At 47.3% G+C, this 20,932-nt stretch overlaps 1 protein-coding gene across 1 annotated transcript in view; it reads left to right on the top strand.

The window, feature by feature from the left end:
• Positions 1-2,272: 2,272 nt before the first annotated feature.
• CACNB4 (calcium voltage-gated channel auxiliary subunit beta 4) overlaps positions 2,273-20,932 on the top strand; it is a gene marked incomplete at both ends in the record, with an annotated part of 42,295 nt that continues 23,635 nt past the window's right edge. Inside the window, one exon of the mRNA XM_082284687.1 lies at positions 2,273-2,317. Coding sequence (XP_082140813.1) covers positions 2,273-2,317 — 45 coding nt within the window. The remainder of the gene's footprint in view (positions 2,318-20,932) is intronic.

The following is a 20,932-nucleotide window of genomic DNA, read 5'->3' as shown; positions in this document are numbered from 1 at the left end:
TCTCTTTTGGAAACAGGCCAGGGATGATTTTGATCTCTCAGACCCTCATCTTTTACAACTGTGGGCTTTTTATTTGTTCCTTTGAGCCACTCCCTGGGGAGCTCACCTCAGAAACACGGAGCATTGAAGTGTCAGCCTATTGTGCTCTTCCCATTTTGCCTGCGCTGAGCTCTCCTGGGAGTTGGAATCAAAGGGATTTCACTTCCTGGAAGCCAACAGAGATGATGACCCCTACATCCAGTGTCACAACAAATATCACTGGAGTAGCGATGATTTGTCACTGATAGAAATTTGGAGCTATTTTCCTGAGCCTATTTCTCCACCCTCCCCTTGCTCCCTATTTCCGAGTTCCATCCAGCCCCCCGGTCCCTCAGCATATTTATTATATTTATATTACTTTCCAGTCAGCTTAGAAGAGCTGGGTGTCTTCCTCCCTCACCTCGGTGTATGTTTCTTGGATAAATTACCTCATAATATTCAAAAGAGCCTTTGATTTAGAATTCCTCCGTATTACAGGGATTTGTGTTTTTATAGCATCTTTTAGGAGCCTTTTCAGTTGAGTCATTAAATATATATTTTTAATAACCTCTGTGTCTTAAAAGGACAGTGTGAAATGTAAGGACTGGAAATCAAATAATGATTCCCCTGACTTCTGAATTAAGTTGTTTTATTACAAATCCATGTGAAGTTCACTTTTTTCCCTTCATCTTGTGTTTTCACAGCCAGTATTTTTGCTAATTTTGAGCTGACCAGTGATTCTCATAGCTGATTCTTTCAATCTGTAACATCACAGATCTTCCAGAACCCTGTAGAACAAGCTGTAAAAACTAACTCCTGGATAGGGAGTTCAATGAACATTTTAAAGACCATCTTAGAAGCTGAGATCCTCCTCTGTAAGAATTAGTAAATTGGGAATAAGATTTAGCATAATTTTGGGAAACCTTCAATGGAATTTATAAGAAGTTGTGAATATGGCAAGAATAACACTTTTGGCTTTGCTTCAGGTGTCTGTTGGACACTTCCCACGGGATTAGAGGTAACTTTGCAGAAGTAAAGGAAGCTTTTGGAAGGAAAAGTAGATGAAGCAAATGGCAAACACAAATAGGAAGCGTTTGTGAAACAGCGGTGTTGGATCAGATTGCACTGAAGACGAGATTTTAAATAATTGTTTTAATAAGAATAGGAAGTAAATTGTAAATTAGTTCTGTCATTAGTGTTTAATTATTTATTGACTTTTTAATCACGTAATGTTACACCAGAAGTTTCATTTGTAGAGCTCCAGGAGGAACCAGTTTAAAGATTTTGTTTCTTAATTTAGTTGTAAATCAGGTTCAAATTTCTGTTCTTCTAATTCTTGGTGTTTAGGGTTTGGTTTTCTTGTTTCCAGACACCAGGTGCGTGTGTGTTCTGTAAATTCTTAGTGTTTCGTCTTAGTGTCTTTTGGGTTTAATTCTTAATTGTTTCCAGATATTGTTGGGGGGTGGACGGATAGTTTTGCTTGGAAACCACCCGCTGATCTCTGGAATCTTGAAGAAGAAAGGCTGTATTTTATTGTAAATAAACCACAGAACTGGGCTGGAAGGGACCTCTGGAAACCATCCAGTCCAAGCAGGGTCACCTGGAGCAGGTGACACAGGAATGTGTCCGGGTGGAATGACTCTGGAGAGGGAGACTCCACACCTCCCTGGGCAGCAGTTCCAGTGCTCTGCCACCCTCATGGAAAGATGTTTTCCTTTATGTTGAGCTGGAACTTGTGTTGTATTTTATGGCCGTTGCTCCTCAACCTGTCACTGGCACCGCTGAACGGAGCCTGACACCATCCTCTGACCCGCCTTGGAGATATTTATATACATGAATGAGATCTCACCTCAGTCTCCTCTAGACTGTGCAGTATTATTGTAAAGCAGATAATGTTTTATTATAAATAAGCACGGGACCGCCGCCGCGTTGGCCGCCGCCGGGCGCTCAGGGGGCCGCCACCATCAGCCCGTGAGGCGGCGCCGGCGCGCAGCGCTGCTCGCGGGCGGCGCGTCCCAGCCAATGGCGCGGCGGCGGCGGCGCGTCCCAGCCAATGGCAGGGCGGCGGCCGCGCGGCTCAGCCAATGGGGGACGGCGGTGCGGCGGGCGGGAAGGAGCGGGGCGGGCGGGGGGGGCTCCGGCGGGAGGCGGCGCCGCCGCAGCGCTAAGGGAGCTCGGCCCCGCCGCCTCACCGCGCTCCGCCGCCGCGCTCCCCGGCCCTCCGGCCCCGTACCGGCCCCCGCACCGGCTCTCCATGTACGACAACTTGTACCTGCATGGGTTTGAAGACTCGGAGGCGGTGAGTGCTGCGGGAGCGGGGCGGGGGGCGCGCAGACACGCACGGGCGGGCTGGGTGTCTGTGCTGCGGGTGAGGCACCGGGGGGTGACCCTGTGCTGCCCCAAAGATGCTGGGACAGGCTGCTGTGGTTCCCTAGGGGATGATCCTTCCCCAGCATCCCTATCAAAATGGTTCTCTGGCAGCACAGAGCCCCCGGTGCCGTGGTCAGACGCCTCGAATTAGGAGCGTTCCCCAGCGGTGTCCGAGTGGGTGTTTTTCGCCATCCAGGAGAACGGCCGGGATTGCCGCGGCGATGGACGCGCTGTTCCATATTAAACAGGGATCCGTTACATAAGGCGTTGTGGACAGCTCGTAAAATACACAGATAACAACATAATATAGAGTGTACGTCAATGCAGACGTATGTATGGTATGATGTGGTGTCCTCAGGAGAATGGATGGGTCCTGTAGGGCTTCGGATGAGGAATTTTTTTCCTGCCTGTGTCGGAGTCGGTCTGGAAGTGCAATCCCTCTTACGTGTTGCCTCACAACTTGTTTTAGCATCCCTTTATTTCAGGGAGAGAGGAACAACAACTGTGCAAAATTGACGTTAATGCAGTGCACCATGTTGAGATGAAATACTGTGTATTGGAATCTTTCTGAACTGGGTGTTTGAATTATTGCTTAGAAGCCTGGAATGCTTGGAGTTGGAAGGGTTTAAAGCTCGTCTCATGGGCAGGGACACCTTCCACTAGACCAGGTTACTGCAAGCCCCATCCAGCCTGGGTTTGGACACTTCCAGGGATGAAGAAACGCTTTGGGTCAGTTTAGAAATTCCTGCCCTTTTGGTATGTGTGTGTGTTAACTTTTCCTTTGGGTTTTCTCTTGCTGCTGCTGCTGCTCACAAGCTGCCAGGCCAAGTGCAGATGAGTGTGTTGGTTCCTTTAGAAATGTGTTTAGGGATCCAGCTGGATGTTTCTGTAAACCAGACAAAGCGTGAATTCTTGAGAGCTGTTCTCCATCCTGAGTCTGTCTTGTGCTGGTTTAATGTCTTTCAGCAAAGTATAATTATGGTCTTAAGAAGACAACTTAAAAGTACAGTATTAGGGCTGAGAAAATGGGATTGTTGGATAATGGTTGGTGTAGAAGAAATGTATTACTTATAAAAGTTCATCAGAGAATGCAGGTAAATGTGTGGTGTATTTAAAGGTGCTTCTGAGATGCTCAACTCCATGTATTCCCAGAATCCCAGGGGATTGGAAGGGACCTCTGGAGATCACCCAGTCCAACCCCCTGCCAAGTCAGGGTCACCTGGAGCTGGTGACAGAGGAGTGCATCCAGGTGGGTTTGGAACGTCTCTGGAAAGGGAGACTCCACACCCTCCCTGGACAGAGTTCCAGTGCTTGGCCACCCTCCATGGAAAGAAGTTCTTTCTCATGTTGAGGTGGAATTTCTTGTGGTTTAGTTCATATTTCAGTAAATCCGGGTGATCTCTTCCAGAAAAATTATTTGGGAAAGGCAGCTTTAATGGCAGCAGAGACCTGTTACACAAAAATCTGGGTTAGGATTTGTGCTGGAAGAATTGTGTTAATGGAACAGAGGAGCTTTGGCTTTAGCTGTCCACTTGGAAGAATTGGGATGAAGACCCATTTCCAGATTCCTTAATACTCTCTTAAGCAGTTTATGATAACACTGTTTGTACAGCTTTTTAAATTTTACAGCCTCTCTGTAATTGAGAATGCTTTTGATAGACCTAATCTCCAGCATCATAGGAATATGTGAGAACCTCCCTCTCCTTAATAAAAAAACACCCCAAACCCTAAAAACAATCTGGATCTCACAGTTGTATGGGAAAACTGGAGGCCGTAAACCCCAAAGGCTCAGGCACAAAGCAGTTAAAATTGCCCGAGTGTCTGTTTGCTTCATGCTCCTGAACCACTTGCTTTAAACATTAAAACTTATTATTTTAGCTCCTGACTCAGGGACTGGGAATGCCTGCTGAGACAATATCCTGGCAAACAGGTAGTGGGGATGGGTCACATGAGTGCCACTTTCTGGCCAGGGAGAAGCAAGTGAGAGAATTAAGACAGTGGAGAACAAATTGTGGTGGAATTCTGGTTCCCTGCGGTGAAGAGCAAATAACTGTGAGCGTGCAGAGATGAAAGCAGGGCTTCTCCATTGTTCTGGTTTAGGACCTGGAAGGCTTATCCTGCAGCTGGAGAGCTGGAGCAGCCACGGGCTTGGATCCTCCTTCCTCCCCTGAAGCAGCAGGAGCTGTGAGGGAGGGCTTGTGCTAATTGCAGTGCTTCCAGCATGGAATAAACCACAGCCACATGAGTCATTAGCACAGGAATGTCTGCCTGAAGTGGGCATTTGCCCTCATAAAACCCCTCCAGGCGAGTGCATAACGCAGCTTGAATTTGCATTAAAGGCAGAAGTGATAGGGCAGTGGCGTGGCACTTACACCCAGTAAACACGCTCAGTTTTGGAATGGTACCATAACATTTCTGCCTGGTTTCTCCTGGTAGATAATAGACAGATTAACTGCTCAGAGAGCACCAGGAGAAGCGTGCAGGTGAAATTTTCCTGTTAAAACCAGGAACAAACATACTTTTTAACAGTGAACAGATATTTCCATGATTTTTGTAACAGCAAGTCTTCTTGTAATGTGTTTGTGTGTCTACATACAGATAAAACGTGCAAAAATACCATTTTTATGGCTGGATATATAAAGAAATGAGTGTGTGCATGGTATTACCGTCCATTACCAGCTGTGATGATTAATGTGAAGTAGATGATGCAGTAGCTGGTGTGAGGCTTTTTGGAGGAGGAAAATTACACTGCTGAAGCTGAGGAAAACTCCCAGTGATTGTAGACAAAAAGTCGTTTCCACTTTTGGAAAAGAGGTGCAGGGATATGGAAGTGAACGAGTTCTGCAGGGACAAGTGTCCTTGTTGGGAGCACAGGAAGATGGAGAGTGCATCACCAGAGGGAGAAACATCTTCCCAGTGAAGAATTTTCCTTGTTTGTTGTCCTGCCCTGTGATTTTTTGATTTTTAGACCTCTTTTAAACAGGATCACCCTTTTGGGAATCAAAGCTTGTTTGCCTTGTAGGGAGCTATTTCACATTCTCGATCACAAGACGATTATAAAAGCCCATTAGCTCAGGGGCTTAAGACAGTGCGATCTACTGGGTAAGCAAATAATAAATGAATCTTGTTTTACCTTCGAAGTTGTGACCTCATTGTTGTGTGTCTGTGGTGGGGAGAGATTGGAATGCTACTCCATGGGCCAATCCAGAGTTTCTCTTTGATTTTGGGCAAGACTCCACCTTTTTCAGAAGCAAACTTCAGTTAACCCTTCCCATAAGAAATCACTTTGTTCTTCTGTAAAATTACATTTCCATTAAAGGCCGCATTTTATTAAAAAATTATCTACAGGAGTTAGCAACAAGTACCCTGCGATGCAGAGTCCATCCCAGCGCCATGAATAAAACCTGACTCAGATCAGTGGTTTGCACCTGCAGAGCTGTCAGAACAGCCCCTTTTAGATTGTCTGCTTCTATTTTTCCCTTCAGAGCAACACCTGAGCCAGTGAAACGCCTTTCCGCACCTCTCGGGGTGTCAGTTTAAGGCTTGTCAGCACGGGAGAGGCTTTATCTGGGGTACTTCAGTGGCTTATCGGGGCGGCTGGGAAGAGCTGGGATCTGCATCAGGCAGGGAGCGAGCAAGGGGTGGCTGGCACGGGGTCAGCGAGAGGCAGTGTGGGGTCAGCGAGGGGCAGTGTGGGGTCAGCGAGGGGCTGGCACGGGGGCAGCGAGAGGCTGGCACGGGGTCAGCGAGGGGCAGTGTGGGGGCAGCGAGAGGCTGGCACGGGGGCAGCGAGGGGCAGTGTGGGGTCAGCGAGAGGCTGGCACGGGGGCAGCGAGGGGCAGTGTGGGGTCAGCGAGAGGCTGGCACGGGGTCAGCGAGAGGCTGGCACGGGGTCAGCGAGGGGCAGTGTGGGGGCAGCGAGGGGCAGTGTGGGGTCAGCGAGGGGCTGGCACGGGGGCAGCGAGGGGCCGGCGCTGGGTCGGCGCGGCGCGGAGCCGGTGCCGGTGCCGGTGCCAGCCCCAGCCCCAGCCCCAGGAGGCGGTGCCAGCCCCGGCGCGCTCCGCGTGCCTTTCCCCTCGGTCATCCCGTGCTTCCCAGGCGGGGCAGCTCTGCCTCCTCCTGTCGCAGCCATTTAAAAAAGCATTTCACTTACGCTTTCGTCTTCCAGCTGCGGTACCTAGTTCGTATTTAGATATTGAGTCGATTTCCATGTGGTGCCTCTGACCCATAAAGGAGAGGGAAAGGTGGCTTTGCTTGCCCTGTTGCAGATTTTTTTAGTAACTGCTTTTACCTATTTGCTCTTTCCCCAGCATATCCTCCTCTCCTGAGCCATAGATGCACCTTCTTTCCTAGACTTCTTTTAGCTGTTTGACCTGCATCTAACCCTGCCTGGCTTCCTTTGGCAATTCCCATCCCCACATCCCCAGCCTCCTTCCTGCTGCCACTGCCAGAGCAGGCTCTCTGTTCATCAGGGAAGCAGGACTTTCCTGTACTGCGGTGTAAGCCAGGGTGATGCCCTTCTGTGCAAGTCCAGACTCTGTCACCAATAGTTAGACAAACACTTGTGGTGGTATTCATGCCCACAAAAGTATTTTAGATTCTGAAAGTCCTTTGATGTTTATAGGGACTAAACACCAGTGAGACTGACCCTGGTAACTAATGGTCCCAGTTTGCCATAAAAAGGGCCATGAGCAGGACTGTGTGTGGTGCTGCATTCTAGGGTTTGTCTCCAGTTACTCCATACAATTCTCGAGAGGGCATTGCTGAGAATTTTTAGGAAAAAGGTGATGGGAATAGTGGGAAAACACATTCTATTCACCACGTGAATGGTCAGCACCAGTGTTTTGAGGATGCTATACTCCACTGCCTTTTCAGTGACATTACTCCTCAAACCTGTCATTCCTTCTGCTCTCATGGCACCTGAGACGAGAAGATTTCCATGTGCTGCCCAAGTAGAAAACGTGATTACAGGAAAAAAAGCTTTGGTAGGGAAGTTCATATCCAAATATTCATTGGATTTGTGTCTGGTGCCTCTCTGGTCGCTAAAGAGGAGGAAAGGTGGGCTTTGCTTGCTCTGTAGTCTCAGTTGTTGTGGGTTGAGTAACAATCAAAATGTATATTTAGAAGTGTTTTTCATCCTGTCTCTTCAGTGATCATCTACTGGGTTTTGCAACACCCAGTTCCTTCTGTAGAAATCTTCGTGCAATGGGCAGCCAAGACCAAGCAGAAGCTTTATCCAGCTGCCAAATAAAATCTGGGACTTCCAGTGGGGTTAGAAAGGTTTCAGTGGTTACTGGGTACATCATGTCCACAGGGCACTTCTGAGATTGTCAGGCTGAAGGTTGAAGGTTGGTCGTTGAGATCTGATGGTCATTTTACATGTCTTGATGGATTTTACAGGCAGGGACACCTTCCTCTACCCCAGGCTGCTCCAAGCCCCATCCAGCCTGGCTTTGAACATTTCTAGGGATGCGGCAGCCACAGCTTCTCTGAGCAAACTGTGCCAGGGCCTCCCCACCCTCACAGGGAAGGATTTTTACCATGGATGGGAATGTGAACTGGGAGAAGTGTTTGCAGTGCCATTGGTTTGCTGGAGACACCCAGCTTCTCTTTGAGTATAATTGTTCTTAATTTCCCGATTTCAATTAGTCCAGTTTCTAATGTTTAATCCAAAAAAGATGAGTGATGTCAGGACCTAGGCATGCAGGATCTTTTGCCTAACTACTTATCTACTTGCTGCTTGTTTATGTAGGATTTTTAGTTTCAAATGTGTGCTAACCTCTGCCTTGATTGGGACAATAATCAATATTTTCTGACAAAAAGAGATTATCCTCTGCCCATTATGTCTCCTGAATTCTCACTGAAATTTGGCTTTTACATGGTCAAAGCTTTTGTGTGTTTTTGACAGTTTCAAATCTGTTTTCATTTCTATTAGCCCTTAATAGACTGCCTTGACTAATGAATCATCAGCTGCCTGATATTTATCTTGTGTAGAAAGGGCTGCCTGAGAGGGCTGGAAGGGGGTTTGTTTGGGGGTTTGCTGGGGTGTTTTTGCTTAGATTTGCCTACAAAAATATCTAAAGTTCTACTACTACAGCATTAGCTGTGCTTGCCTTGTTTTGTGCTCTGGTGAAGATGGTTTTCTGTCTGACTCACATCTTCTGTTCGTTAAATGCCACATTGTGATTTGATAGTATAGTAGTCAAATAAAACACTCAGTAGGAATCATAAGTCATTTTTATAAATTGCTGCTTGCTGTTTCCATAGAGGTGCTTTTTTTATATCAGCACTACATTGAAATGGGGAAAAAAAAAAAGCAAAAAGATTCAAGTCATCTAAACAAGAGACATAATGAGGAATAGATAACAGAAATAGGCAATTCTGTGTTTTCAGTTCCAGCGGCAGGTCAGAGCTCAGCTGATGGGACAGGGTGTGGTTGGTAAAACTGTGAGCTCATATGGAGCACTAAGGTGTGGGATTAACTGAGGCTTTATCCTGCTTTTGGATTCCTTCTGCTGAACTCCTGACTGACTGTGGAGTGCAGCCAAAACCACAGGGCCTCCTCACCACTGTGCTGCTCCTGGATTGCAGATTGCTCTCCAAATTGCCCAGCGCTTAAGGAAATGCTGCTGCTGGGAAGTGTAAGCAGCTCTCCCTGGGCTCAAGGGCATTGGAGGGAGGAGTGTGGCTCTTGGTGCTGAAGGAGCACATCATAGAAATAATAAATAACAAGGGGAGAAGCTTAACCTAGGATTTGTTGATGCCATGGCTTGCTTCCCTATCTCCCAAAAACATGCTCTGCTTGGGAGACCCTGAGCTGTTGGATGTTTTCCCTTGGAGCATGCATTTGTAGAGATAGGAGAGCCTGATTTTCCAAATCAGCACTTCACCCAAATGCATATTGCTTTACCAACAGGACAACTGTTCCTGGTCATTTGGAATCCAGTAATTAATTCCAAAATGTCATTTAGCTGGCGGAGTGCTGAGTTCCGTGGGGATCGCAGGTGGTGTCAGGATTTGCTTGCAGCCTCCCCTCAGCTCCTGGTTTGTATTTTTCCACAGTGCTTTGTCACTGGTTTTCATGCCAACTGTGAACTGGTTTCAGTTCTGGAGTGTCTTATTTTGCCGTGTCCCTTCCTTCTTTTCACATCTCAACATAAATATCCACTCAGGTGCAATATGTGGAGCACAGTGAGCAGTTTTGTCTGCCCCACGGTGCTGACCAAGTAAACTGGATTTTTGATTTGGAGGATATTCCAATGTCCAGAGTCAGCCAAGCGCTTCCACCAACGTGGAAAGCTGGAGGAATCCAGCAGTGCCTGAATTTGTGAATGTACAACGCAAGATGTAAATCTGCTTTTTCGGTTTCTGTCTAAAGCCTTGTCAGAAGGGGCTTGAAGTGTCTTGAGGAAAGGACTCAGAAAGGGCAGTGGTGGCTACAGGCTCTGCTCTGCTCCTCAGGAGGGTTTTAATTTTCACAAGGGCAGAGAAAACCAAGAAAACCCCTGGAGAGGAGGACAAGGGACTGTTCTTCTGATTTGGTTTGTTTGGGTTTTTTTCCCTAAAAAGTCACATAGGACAAAGGCTCCCTAAGTTACAGAAATGGAGCTGTTTGGTTGTGCTGCTTCACCAGCATGGGGAATGCAGCCTGGCAGGGATTTGATTTATTACAGCAACAGGGGAGAAATCATGAGGAAAAAACACTCCCTATCATCATGCTGAGTACTGGAGTGGTGAAGTGTGTGTTCAAACGAGCTGCTAATGCTTCATATAAAACTTCACAAGCCTTTCTATTTTGAGAGAATTCTGCTTATACCAAATCTATTTTCCCTGTGAGTGCTCCCTTGGTTTTTTCCCGTGCTGGGACATTTCCCTGCAAATGGACTCTGCTCAGCTCATTTGAGCTTTCTGCTTCCTCCCGGGGGCTGTGTGTCCTTGGCAGAGTGGCATCACAGTCAGTGGTGGCATTGGCATAAATGTCCTGTTTCCTTGGGAAATGCATGGCTCTAGGTGCTGTGCTGGGTGCTCTCGGTGTGGAGGAGGCTGGAGGATTTAGCTTTTAGTAGCAATGTCCATTATGGCCAGAAACAAGCCCTCTGCCCCCATGGGACAAGCTCTAGGGTGAGGTGGCCAAGGCATCCTCCCTGTCCCTTTTCCTGTTCACAGAGCCAGGTACAACCTGAATACCTCTGGCCTACCAGTTCAGCTTTATCACAGCCTTTAACCTCTTAGAATGAGAATAAAATCATGTTTCTGATGGTTACTCCCCTGTGCTGCTGCTTTATAAACTTCTCCTTTCCATGCACGATTTCTTGGCAATATTTTTAACCCCCATTCCCACTGTGGTTGGTATATTCCCTGAAGAATGCCTCTCTCTTGCCTGGGAAAAGGATATGTTCTGACAAATCATCAGTTAATCTGTGATATATAGGTCATGAGATACCATGATAAAATTTTATGTTCCAGAACAATTAGTAGTGAGCTCATCAGGTTCTGACAAAACAAGCCCCAGCATCGCATTTGGGCAGGGATGTTTCAATTATGACCAATAACTGGGAAATCTCACCAAGGAAAAAAAGCCTGTGGCAGCTGGCCCTGCCTCTGGCAGCTGGGAGAGACCTCACAGCAGCTCCTGGCTCCGAGGGCTCCATCCTGAACTGTGTGATAAAGCTCAGGAACAAACCTGCCACACTCCAGGGGTGACAGATCCCACAGAAATCAGTATCCAAGGGATACCATGCTAGGAAAAGAGGTGGCCGGGGTTCTGCAGGCTGTGGCTGTACTCACCTGCCCATAAAGCTCCAGCTGGATTCAGGGAAGGTGTGTCCAGTGTGGGACACAGCCAAGCTGCCAGCTCATGTTCTTGAAGCAACATTACTTGAACTAAAGTGTACCACTGAAGTGTCTGTTGGAACAAGAAGAGCGGGCAGAACTACTCCAAAGTATGCTTTCCAAAGTTTCTGACAAGTAAGAGAAGTAGCTTTATCTCCACTGTGGTGCTTGTTCTGGATAAAATGTTCTCAAGATGTTTTTGCACACCATAAACCAGGAATGTTGGAGCTCTGCACTTGTTATCGATCTCTTATTGGAAAATGAATGGGGTATTGACAGATGGAAAAACAGACAAACGAGTTGTACTTTGCCTCCCTCCATTTTTCCATGCTAATTACAGCTGTCTGTTGATTTTTACTTGCTGCCCCAAGGAGTAGAGTGGTAGTAAGTGCAGGAGTACATTGCTGACTAGCTCCTGTGTTCTGCCTGGAGTGGATTCATTTCAGGAGTGCATTAAGCGATATTTCCCTTTAATAGATCAATGTAAGCATACAGCCTGAGTGGGAGTCTGGGAGGAAAGGAGTCACACACTGGAATATTTCCCATTACACATTCAAAATTCATACACTGATGGTGGATACATAGAACTTGCTTTGCTGAGTGGAATTGAGAAGTTGGCTTAGGCCTTCAGACTTGCCATTGGATGTCCTTTTAGTGCTGATGCTGAAGATGTTTTGCCTGTTAGAAATTTAAGAACCTTGTTAAATGTTTAGCTTAACTACTCTGTTCTGATTATATCACACAGGAATCCTCCCTTTTTGTTGGCTTTCTTAGAAACCCGGATTGGTTTGGGTTGGAAGGGACCTTAAAGCCCATCCAGTTCCATGGGCAGGGACACCTTCCACTATCCCAGGTTGCTCCAAGCTCCATCCAGCCTGGCCTTGGACGCTTCCAGAGATAGGACAGCCACTATTTCTCTCAGCAGCCTCTGATGGTTGGATATAACACACAAACCCATCAGGTTTCCATAGACTCCGTGTTGTCTGCAGGAGGAAGCTTCTGTCGTGTGATTTCTTACTCAGGTTCTCTGCGTGCAAGTGGTACCTGCTGAGGGGGAAGATGCCTTCAAAGGGATGTAACTTTGCACAGATATTTTGTGTCTTCCTTCACAAGCAAGAATTTAATTTATAAAAGATGTATGAGATCTGTTTGGTATCACAACTGAATGTTTTACATTCTTCAACAACATGTAATTATTCATAAAGCTTGTCTGCCTTTCTTCTGGATGGTCTGATCTCTTACAGGTAAAGAAATCCCAGTTGTATCCTCAGAGTAACAGCCACAACAGTGTAAATAAATACAAACACTGCAGTGTTGTTTTGCTGAGAACTGATCAGTGAAGAGATCTCTCCAAAGGCATCACAGCTTTTCAGGCTGGTTTTGCTGAACATTTTCAAACCAGTCTAAAACAGAAATACATGTGCCTTTGAATCTGAAATTTGGGGCCAGCACTGAACAGAGCGATGAAACCAAACGTAGGTTTCAGAGGAGCTACACTGATGTATTTCAGTGGAGGGCAGCCCAAAAATCCTGATTGCTGCACGTTTCTTTCAGCTGTTAAATAATTCCTCCCTTTGCCTTTTCACCCAAGTGCAGTTGCTGCATTACTTGCAAAAATAAAAAAAGGGAAAAAGCCACTTCCCAGCAGCTGGAAGCTTAAGCAGCTTTCTCCCATCACAGCATTTCAGGAAGGCAGTCAGCAAAGTGGTTTCCCCAAGTGGCTGCTGCCTGCCTGGGTGTGTGCTGCAGTCTCTGGAGAGCTGGGGGACTGGGGGGGTTGTGTGTTCATTTTATTTCGCTCCTGTCTCTTAGAGCAAGTCCCTCTCTGCCTGTGCCCGGAATTGTAATGGTGCTGCTGCCTCAGAGCCTGGCTGAGAGGTGCTGTCAGAGGGGAGGAATGAGCCACATCCTGCTCCTCTCCAGTTTTCCTCCCGGCAAATCCAAGGGAGCTGGCCAGGCTGCACGGGCAGCACTGCACGTGGGGAGGAGGAGCAGCCCTTCCTCCCTCAGGCTCAGCACGTTTTTCCTCTCATTTATTCGTGTCCCTTAACTAATTTGGGGACATCAGCAGTGTGCCTTGCACAGCTCTTTGCACGTTTTGGGGTGAGCTGCAGGATGGAGGTGGGGAAGGGGCTGTGTCAGGGCAGCACCCTGGCAGCTCAGGAGAGGTACAGACACAAATGTCAACAGGAGCCAGCTCGAATCCTGGTTGTGCCTGTGATCCTCTGTGCTCACTCTGCACTTCCCTGCTGGAGGAGATGTACAGAGGGCAAGAACTTACTAGGAATGCAGGAATCATAGAATGGCCTGGGTTGGAAGGGACCTCAAAGCTTTTCTCTGTCCACCCCCTGCCGTGGGCAGGGACACTTTCCACTCCAAGCTCTATCAAACCTGGCCTTGCCACACTTCCAGAGATGGGGCAGCCACAGCTTCTCTGGGCAGTCTTCCTGGAGAGGAGGTAGATGAGCTGTGCCTCCAAGGAGAGGGGAGACTGGGATTTTGTACTTTCAGTCTGCTGTGTGTCATTGGTAGAGCTGGGGAAAAATCCTCCTTTGGGGATGGAAGGTGAGTGTGGGTGCCCATACCTCTCACTGTCCGTACATCCATGGAAGTACAGCCCATGCTGGGAACAGAGCAGGTGCACTGTCCCCTCCCTTGCCCTCTCTCAGGAAGGTTTGGCTCTGCCCAAGGGAGAACTGGGGCACGGGAGAAGCTGTGGCTCATCCCTTGGTGGCAGCGCTGGCCGTGCTCCCTGGGGATCATCATCCCTGCGGGATGGAAGGTGCTGCTGGAGCTGGTGTGGCACCTCCTCCTCCCCTGCACTCCTCCCCCTGCTGCCTGCGGTGTCCGCAGCATTCCCACCTGCTGTGCACAGGGAGAGCGATGCTGGGCACAGGAGGGAGCTGGGTTGGCAGTGGAGCACACGGAGCTGTGCCCTCCTCACGCTGGAGGAGTTCCAGAGCAGGAGCAGGGGCAGCGCTGTAGGAATTGGATCATCCTGCGGGTCTGTGCTGTGGGAAGTGGGATATGCACGGCAGCCACTGCGGCTGAACACAGCCCTGATCCCACAGGAGCCATCAACACTACAGCTTCCAGGGAGAGAGCTCCTGGCACGGGAAACTCACGGCAAGCAGGAAATAACAAACAGTTAATGCTAAGATGCACTAGAGAAACGGGAGTTTAACAGAAGCCTTTCCTTCCTGCCGGCGGCTCAGGGCACCGGCGCTTGCAGGGAATTGTTCTGGAGCACAGAGCTCTGCTGGCGATCTGTCTCCTGCAAGGAGTGCCAGGGATGCACTGACACTCACATAACCTGTGCCCGTGTTCATCCCAAATGCCTGCTGTGATGGGGTGAATGTGGGGGCTGTTCGTGTGCTTGGATCAATGTCCCTTTGTCACATTGGAATTCTCTGCTCCAGCAGCTGCAGTGCAAGGGGAGGGCTCTCTGGCCAGCACCAGCAGTTTGGTACTGGGGGCTTTGCTGTGTTCAGCCCGGGGCAGAAAGGGAATTTAGGAACTTCCTGAAGTTCAGCCCGGTTTTTTGATTTACGTCCTTCCCTTCATCCTTCTCTTTCTTTGGAAGTGGAAGGAATGGCTCTGCCTCCGATGTCAGTGAGACACTTCCATATCCAGGGGGAACTCACTTGGGGTAATGTCAGCCACCACCTTCCAACTTCGGGATGAGTTCCTTACTTGTGACTTTTTTATTCTGGCTGCTCATCTTGGAATGTTTTCCTTCCTCCTGCTGGATGTTTTTCTGTACCTTTGACCTGACTCTGACTTCACTCATCATCCCCATTCCCTGCTTTTTTGATTGCATTTCAGTGCAGATTTATAGGGCACCAGCAGAACCTTTGACATTTTCTTTTGGAGCAGATGTACCTCTGCTACAATATCCCAAAATAAAGGTGAAGCTTTTAGACCAAAATAAAGGTTTTAAATCTTGTCAAGATCTTGACAGATTCCACTCCTGACAAGGCTTTTCTTTTTCCTTCTTTCAGCAAAAAGCAATATCCAGGTGTTTAAAGTTGTCCTGCTTGCTTCTGCTTACTGGTGCATATAAGAATTTTGATGGAGAAGGAGCTTTTTGCACAGAATGAGACCATCAGGGTCTTTCTCAGTTATTGCTTGTGCCAAATCAAAAGGGTTCTGAGTAAGATAGTGATTCCTAAAGGATTTTTTCTTGATTGGAATGCTTGTTGGTTGCTAGCAAGAAGGAATATTAAACTGTTGTTTCTCCTAAGATATTTAATTAAGAATCCATTTTGAGATAATACTGGAGGCAGTTATTAAAAAAGGAAAAATTTTGTCTTTGAATTTTTAATCTTTAACTCTCTAAATTACTGCCAATCATCAAATCCCAGAATGGGTTGGATTTGAGGGCTCTTATGACCAGGTAGTTATAAGAATTTGGGAAAATACGTTCACACCAACCTGTGTATTAAAAAAAAAAAAAAAGATTTATTATGTCTGCAGTTGAGATGCAGCACAGAGTTCTGGCTGTTCCCTCCTCCTGGGTTTGCATATCTGCCTATGACAACTTAATGCCTTCCCATTTATCCCAATAGGAAATACATGGAGAGACTATTTAGCCAGTGGCATCCCCAGATTTTTTAAAACTCTTGGGTATTTATTTGCTCCTGCTTCTCATTTCCCAAAATAACTGTTGGTTGGTTGTTTGTCCTGTGTTTTGTTGGTCCTCACAAACCACCTGGGAATACCTGATAACAACAAGTCCCTCTCAAAACACCACTGTGTTTTCAGTGTGTGGATCAATGTCCAAGCAGGAAAAGACGTGGAAGCAACAAAATTGTCAGTGGGGGATATTTTCTCCCATTTTATGTAGTAATGATAAAAACCAACCAGTTTTGGGGGAGTAGGTGAGCTCTGAGTGCCCTCAGAGCTGCAGGCTTGGGGCAGAGCTGCTGTAATTGGGCCCACTGAATTCCCAGCCCTGTCCATGTGAATTCCCAGTGGGCAGCAAAGTCCTAGAAAGTCCTTGGGCTCCCTGGTTGATTACAGCAATTAAGGCCCATAAAGTGTCGCTCAAATATTACCTCAGCAGGTGACAGCAAAATGTCCTTTCTCTTGTATTTTGCTCTCAGCACGTCGAGTTTTTCAATTGCAAGGGCTCAGGGGAAGGAGTTGCTATTTGCAGCCTGCACAGCACTTGGAAAATTAGGGCTTTTTCCTCCTAAGATGTTCCTAGCAGTCCATAAGAGCTTGTTGTAGGTTCAGCAGTTGGGTGATTTCAGGATTTGCTGCAAGAAAAGTAATCAGAGATCATGGCAGCTCCTTGGAAAAAAAGAAAAATAAAAAGGTAGAAAATGTGAAAAAAAACCAAAAAATAAAAATACTCTGTTTGTAAGCCTCATTTATCAGTGTTTAAAGCAGCTTCTAAACCTCCTGGTTTGGAAGCTTTTGGAAGGAAGGAGCTAATTAAAACCATAACATAACACAACATAGCCAGCCTAAGCCCAAACTCCATCAGTTGCTTGGCTTAAATTAAGCAGCGTGAAATTCATTTCAACAATGCCCTCCCAGCATGCCACAATTCCTTCCCATTCACTACCCAGCATGAACATTTTAAACAAAGTAATTTTCCTATAATTCTATTGAAGATGGCAGTCTGGTTCTGTGATTCTGTGACATTCTCAACCACTTCTGTTGAAAAAAGTAAAATAAATATTCAGGGTTATTTTGGTTGTGTAAAGCCTGATGGTGTGGGAAGTGGTGACACCATGCTAGAAGGAAATCAGGACACTGTAATCATCAGAATCCTTAAAAAAGATGTATATTCTTTAAATTAGCTGTTGGAATTAGGAGGAGCATGCAGTGAAAGCAGACAGGTGGGAAGGATCTTCTCAACACTGAGGAAAATTCCACTTCATTCCTCACATGTAGAATACCCCAAAGATTATTGTACTGCACATCCCCACTTTGGGGACTGAAATATTCCATGTGTGTTTGAAACCCAAGGACACATGGATTGGTTTTATTTGTTGGGAAGTTGAAAAATCATTTTAGCCAATGAATGGGTGCTGCTGACTATTTCTCCAGGAAAATAAACTGGAATTTTTCCTTTGTTCAGCCTGGAGAAGAAAAGGCTTTGGGGACACCTCACTGTGGCCTTCCAGTACCCCAAGGGGGATTATAAAAATGAGGGAGAGGCACTTTGGGGAATGACTTCCCACTGCCAGTGGGCAGGGCTGGATGGGAGATTGGGAAGGAATTGTTCACTGGGAGGGTGGGCAGGCCCTGGCACAGGGTGCCCAGAGCAGCTGTGGCTGCCCCTGGATCCCTGGCAGTGCCCAAGGCCAGGCTGGACATTGGGGCTTGGAGCAGCCTGGGACAGTGGGAGGTGTCCCTGCCATGGCAGGGTGGCACTGGATGAGGTTTAAGCTCCCTTCCAACCCAGACCAGTCTGGGATTCTGGGATTCTGTGATGTCTGAGAGCAGTCCCAGGACAGGATATGAGCAGGCCCAGCTTGGCACAGGTCAGCCTGGATTTCCCAAAGGTGACCTGGTGACAGGAGTGCCCCAGGGAGAGCAAACCAAGCTAAGCTACGTGAAAACAGAAGGGAGGTAGAGACAAACTGGAACAGAGTTAAGTAAGAGGAGAAATGGGAGCTCATCCTCTTGCAGATCCCAAGTTAAATGTCCCTGTTGCAGTAACTAGATGGAGGTGTGATTTTTGTTTTTAAAAAAGTGATCCACCCCTGTCAGCAGGAGCTCTCCATCCCAGCCAGCATAGCAGGGTGATGGGAGGGTGATTTAGGAATACACCACGTTATTCCAGCACTTCCTGGCTGAAGCCTTGCCACTGCATGTCTGAGGGAATGCTGTGGCAGACCACATATGGCAGCCACAGATGCCTGTGTAGTTGGGAGGATGATTAAGTTTAGTTTGGGGGCAGTATTTGTAGTTGTTTTTTTTCCCCAAGACTTATGGAACATTCTTGACTTCCCAGCGTGTTGTGTGGGACAGACACAGAGCAGCCTCCTTACAGGAGAGCTCATTTAGGATACCAGGTGCACTTTTATTACCAGGTTTCATCAAACCCAACAGCAGCAGCTTCCCCAGAGCCTTGGGAAGATCATTCAATGCTTTCAAGAGCTGAAGTAATTAGAAAAAATAAAGCAGTGTCTCTGTGCCGTTGCAGCTTTAGTTTGGTGCCTTTTATGAGCGAAAGATAACACCTTTTTTCTCTCCTGGGACTGCTGAATAGCTTTCCTAAAAAAGAGGGACCAGCTGCAGAGGTTGAAGCAGAATTCAGACTGGAGGTGCTCAGGTGTTGATTCAATCCCAGGTCTCACATGGAGCATTTGGAATAAAGCACAGATCTGAGCATTCCCAGGCAGATCTTTGCTGCTTTATGGCTGAACAAAAACATGGAATTTGAAAGGTTTGTGTGTTCAAATTTTGAACACTTTGTTGGGTGAAAACCACCTGAGCCTGTAGCCATCCCTCTGGCTGTGATCCTCACCTTTCCCTTTGCCCAGAGACTGTGGGAAAAGTGCTTTGGGTGCTCCTTTGAGTAGGAAGAGCTGAATTTTTAAGCTGTGAAAAGTTCAGAGCAGCTCATCTATTCTCTAACCACTAGCTCAGGCTTCGTGTGTACCTGCAGTGCCTGCTAAGCAAAATCTTGTGCCTTGCATGTTCATTTGAACATTACCAAAAAAGATGGGAGTATTTTGGCAGTAAATATAGATATATATTACTAGTATTTTTTTTAAACTCTGTTTCTTAAATGTAGCAACACAATCTGTGCTGAACTGAAGGCAGCTGGAGAAAGGAGATAGACTGCAAGATTTGAAATCCAGGGTAAAAAAAGAGATCAGGAGATGTTGGAAGAATTGCCCTATTTTCTAATAATTAGTATTCCCAAAGAAAAAAAACATGTTCTGACTACCTAGTAATTTCCAAATTGCTGAGACACCTAATGAGTTGTCTTAAATAAATTTACCAAACATATAGAAGGAAATAATTGCTGAGCATTTGATTCTGAAATCACAACTCAATGCCAGGCGGTTGTGCAGCTGCCTTGGGTGTGTTGGGGATTCAGCAAGAGAATCATTTGCTTGGGAACTGAACCTTGTCCTGGTTGGACTTCCAGTGCCACATTCACATGGGAATTTGTGGAAAAGTCCCACTGAATCTCTCTGCTGCTGGACCTCCCTATTTAACATTGCAGTAGCTGGAAAGGATTTTGTAATTCGAGGGGGATATTAATAATTCTAAAGGATATTAAAAGCAAAATAGGGGCTGTGCTGCCAGCGTAATCCCTACACCCCTTTCCACATGGGAATAACTCCTTTGGTTTCCCTGCTGCACAGGGTTGCTGCTCCTGCCTGCAGCTCCCATGGAATGCTCCCTCCAGTCTGGGACAGGACTCTGCAGTATTTTACTGGGCACACGCAGATTTTCCTGGCCCCGGTTTCCGTTGCAGCACAGCAAGGTTTTCACGCCAAAGGAAGAGATCCCCACTGTTTTCAATTTGCCTTTTAATTAATTACATCACCCGCCCAGTAATTAAATTTAGCTGCCCACCCTGAGTGCTGGGATGAGATGAGCACCAACTGTGGTGGCCACTGGTATTGAAAACATGGTGTTTTCTTGAATCCTCAACTTCTGGTTCTTGTTTTCATGTAAAAATGAGTTAATACTAATTTTCTGTAACCCTCATCTCCATGACATACTTCTAGTAGTAACCCATGAGTTAAACCTGCTGTTGTGCACTTCGACCAGGGAGATCTTCATGTTGGGGCTTGGAGTGAGCTGCCATCCCCAAGGAATAACTCTCCTGTGAGTTTTGTGAGGTTTTTTAGATCATTTCTGGAACACCAGTGGCATATGGCAGCATATGGCCCTGCAGCCATCCCTGTGCCTGTTTGTTCTCCTTGTGCTGCATCAGGAGCTTTGTCAGGTCTCTGGGAACTCGTGAGGGAAGGATGTGGCCTCGATTCTCCCGGGAACTTGCAGAGGACTGAGGACACTTGGGCTTTTTTCAAGTTGAGGCTCCAGTTTGTGATGAATTTGTTTTGGGTGAAAGGGAGGATGGGCCGATGGAAGCTTCCTGCCAGTGCAAGGGCAGGGAGAGCTGGGGGTGCTCACCTGGAGAAGAGAAGGCTCTGGAGAGACCTCAGAGCCCCTTGCAGGGCCTAAAGGGGCTCCAGGAGAGCTGGAGAGGGACTGGGGACAAGGCATGGAGGGACAGGACACAGGGAATGGCTTCCCAGTGCCAGAGGGCAGGGATGGATGGGAGATTGGGAAGGAATTGTTCCCTGGGAGGGTGGGCAGGCCCTGGCACAGGGTGCCCATAGAAGCTGTGGCTGCCCCTGGATCCCTGGCAGTGCCCAAGGCCAGGCTGGACATTGGGGCTTGGAGCAGCCTGGGACAGTGGGAGATGTCCCTGCCCTGGAATGAGATGAGCTTTGAGGTCCCTCCCAACCCAAACCAGTCTGGGATTCCATGTCTGCTGAAAAATGTTTAGTTGAGCTCCTGACCAGTTTAAAAGCATTGGAGCAACCTCTGGTTCAGCTCTTGGGTCTGCTGGATAATCTCATTCGGCATCAGGACAGGACCTTTGGGATCTTTGGGAATTTGGCTTCCTATGTCTTGCAGGATGAGACTGCCTTGAGCATCCAAAAACCTTCCAGGAAGCTGGGAGGCACCAGGTGGGATTGGTGTTGGGGAGGAAGGAAGAGGAGCA

Source organism: Coloeus monedula (genome assembly GCF_965178545.1).
Source record: "Coloeus monedula genome assembly, chromosome: 7".
Classification (NCBI taxonomy): Eukaryota; Metazoa; Chordata; class Aves; order Passeriformes; family Corvidae; genus Coloeus; species Coloeus monedula.
This window is presented reverse-complemented; position numbering and strand designations above follow the sequence as displayed.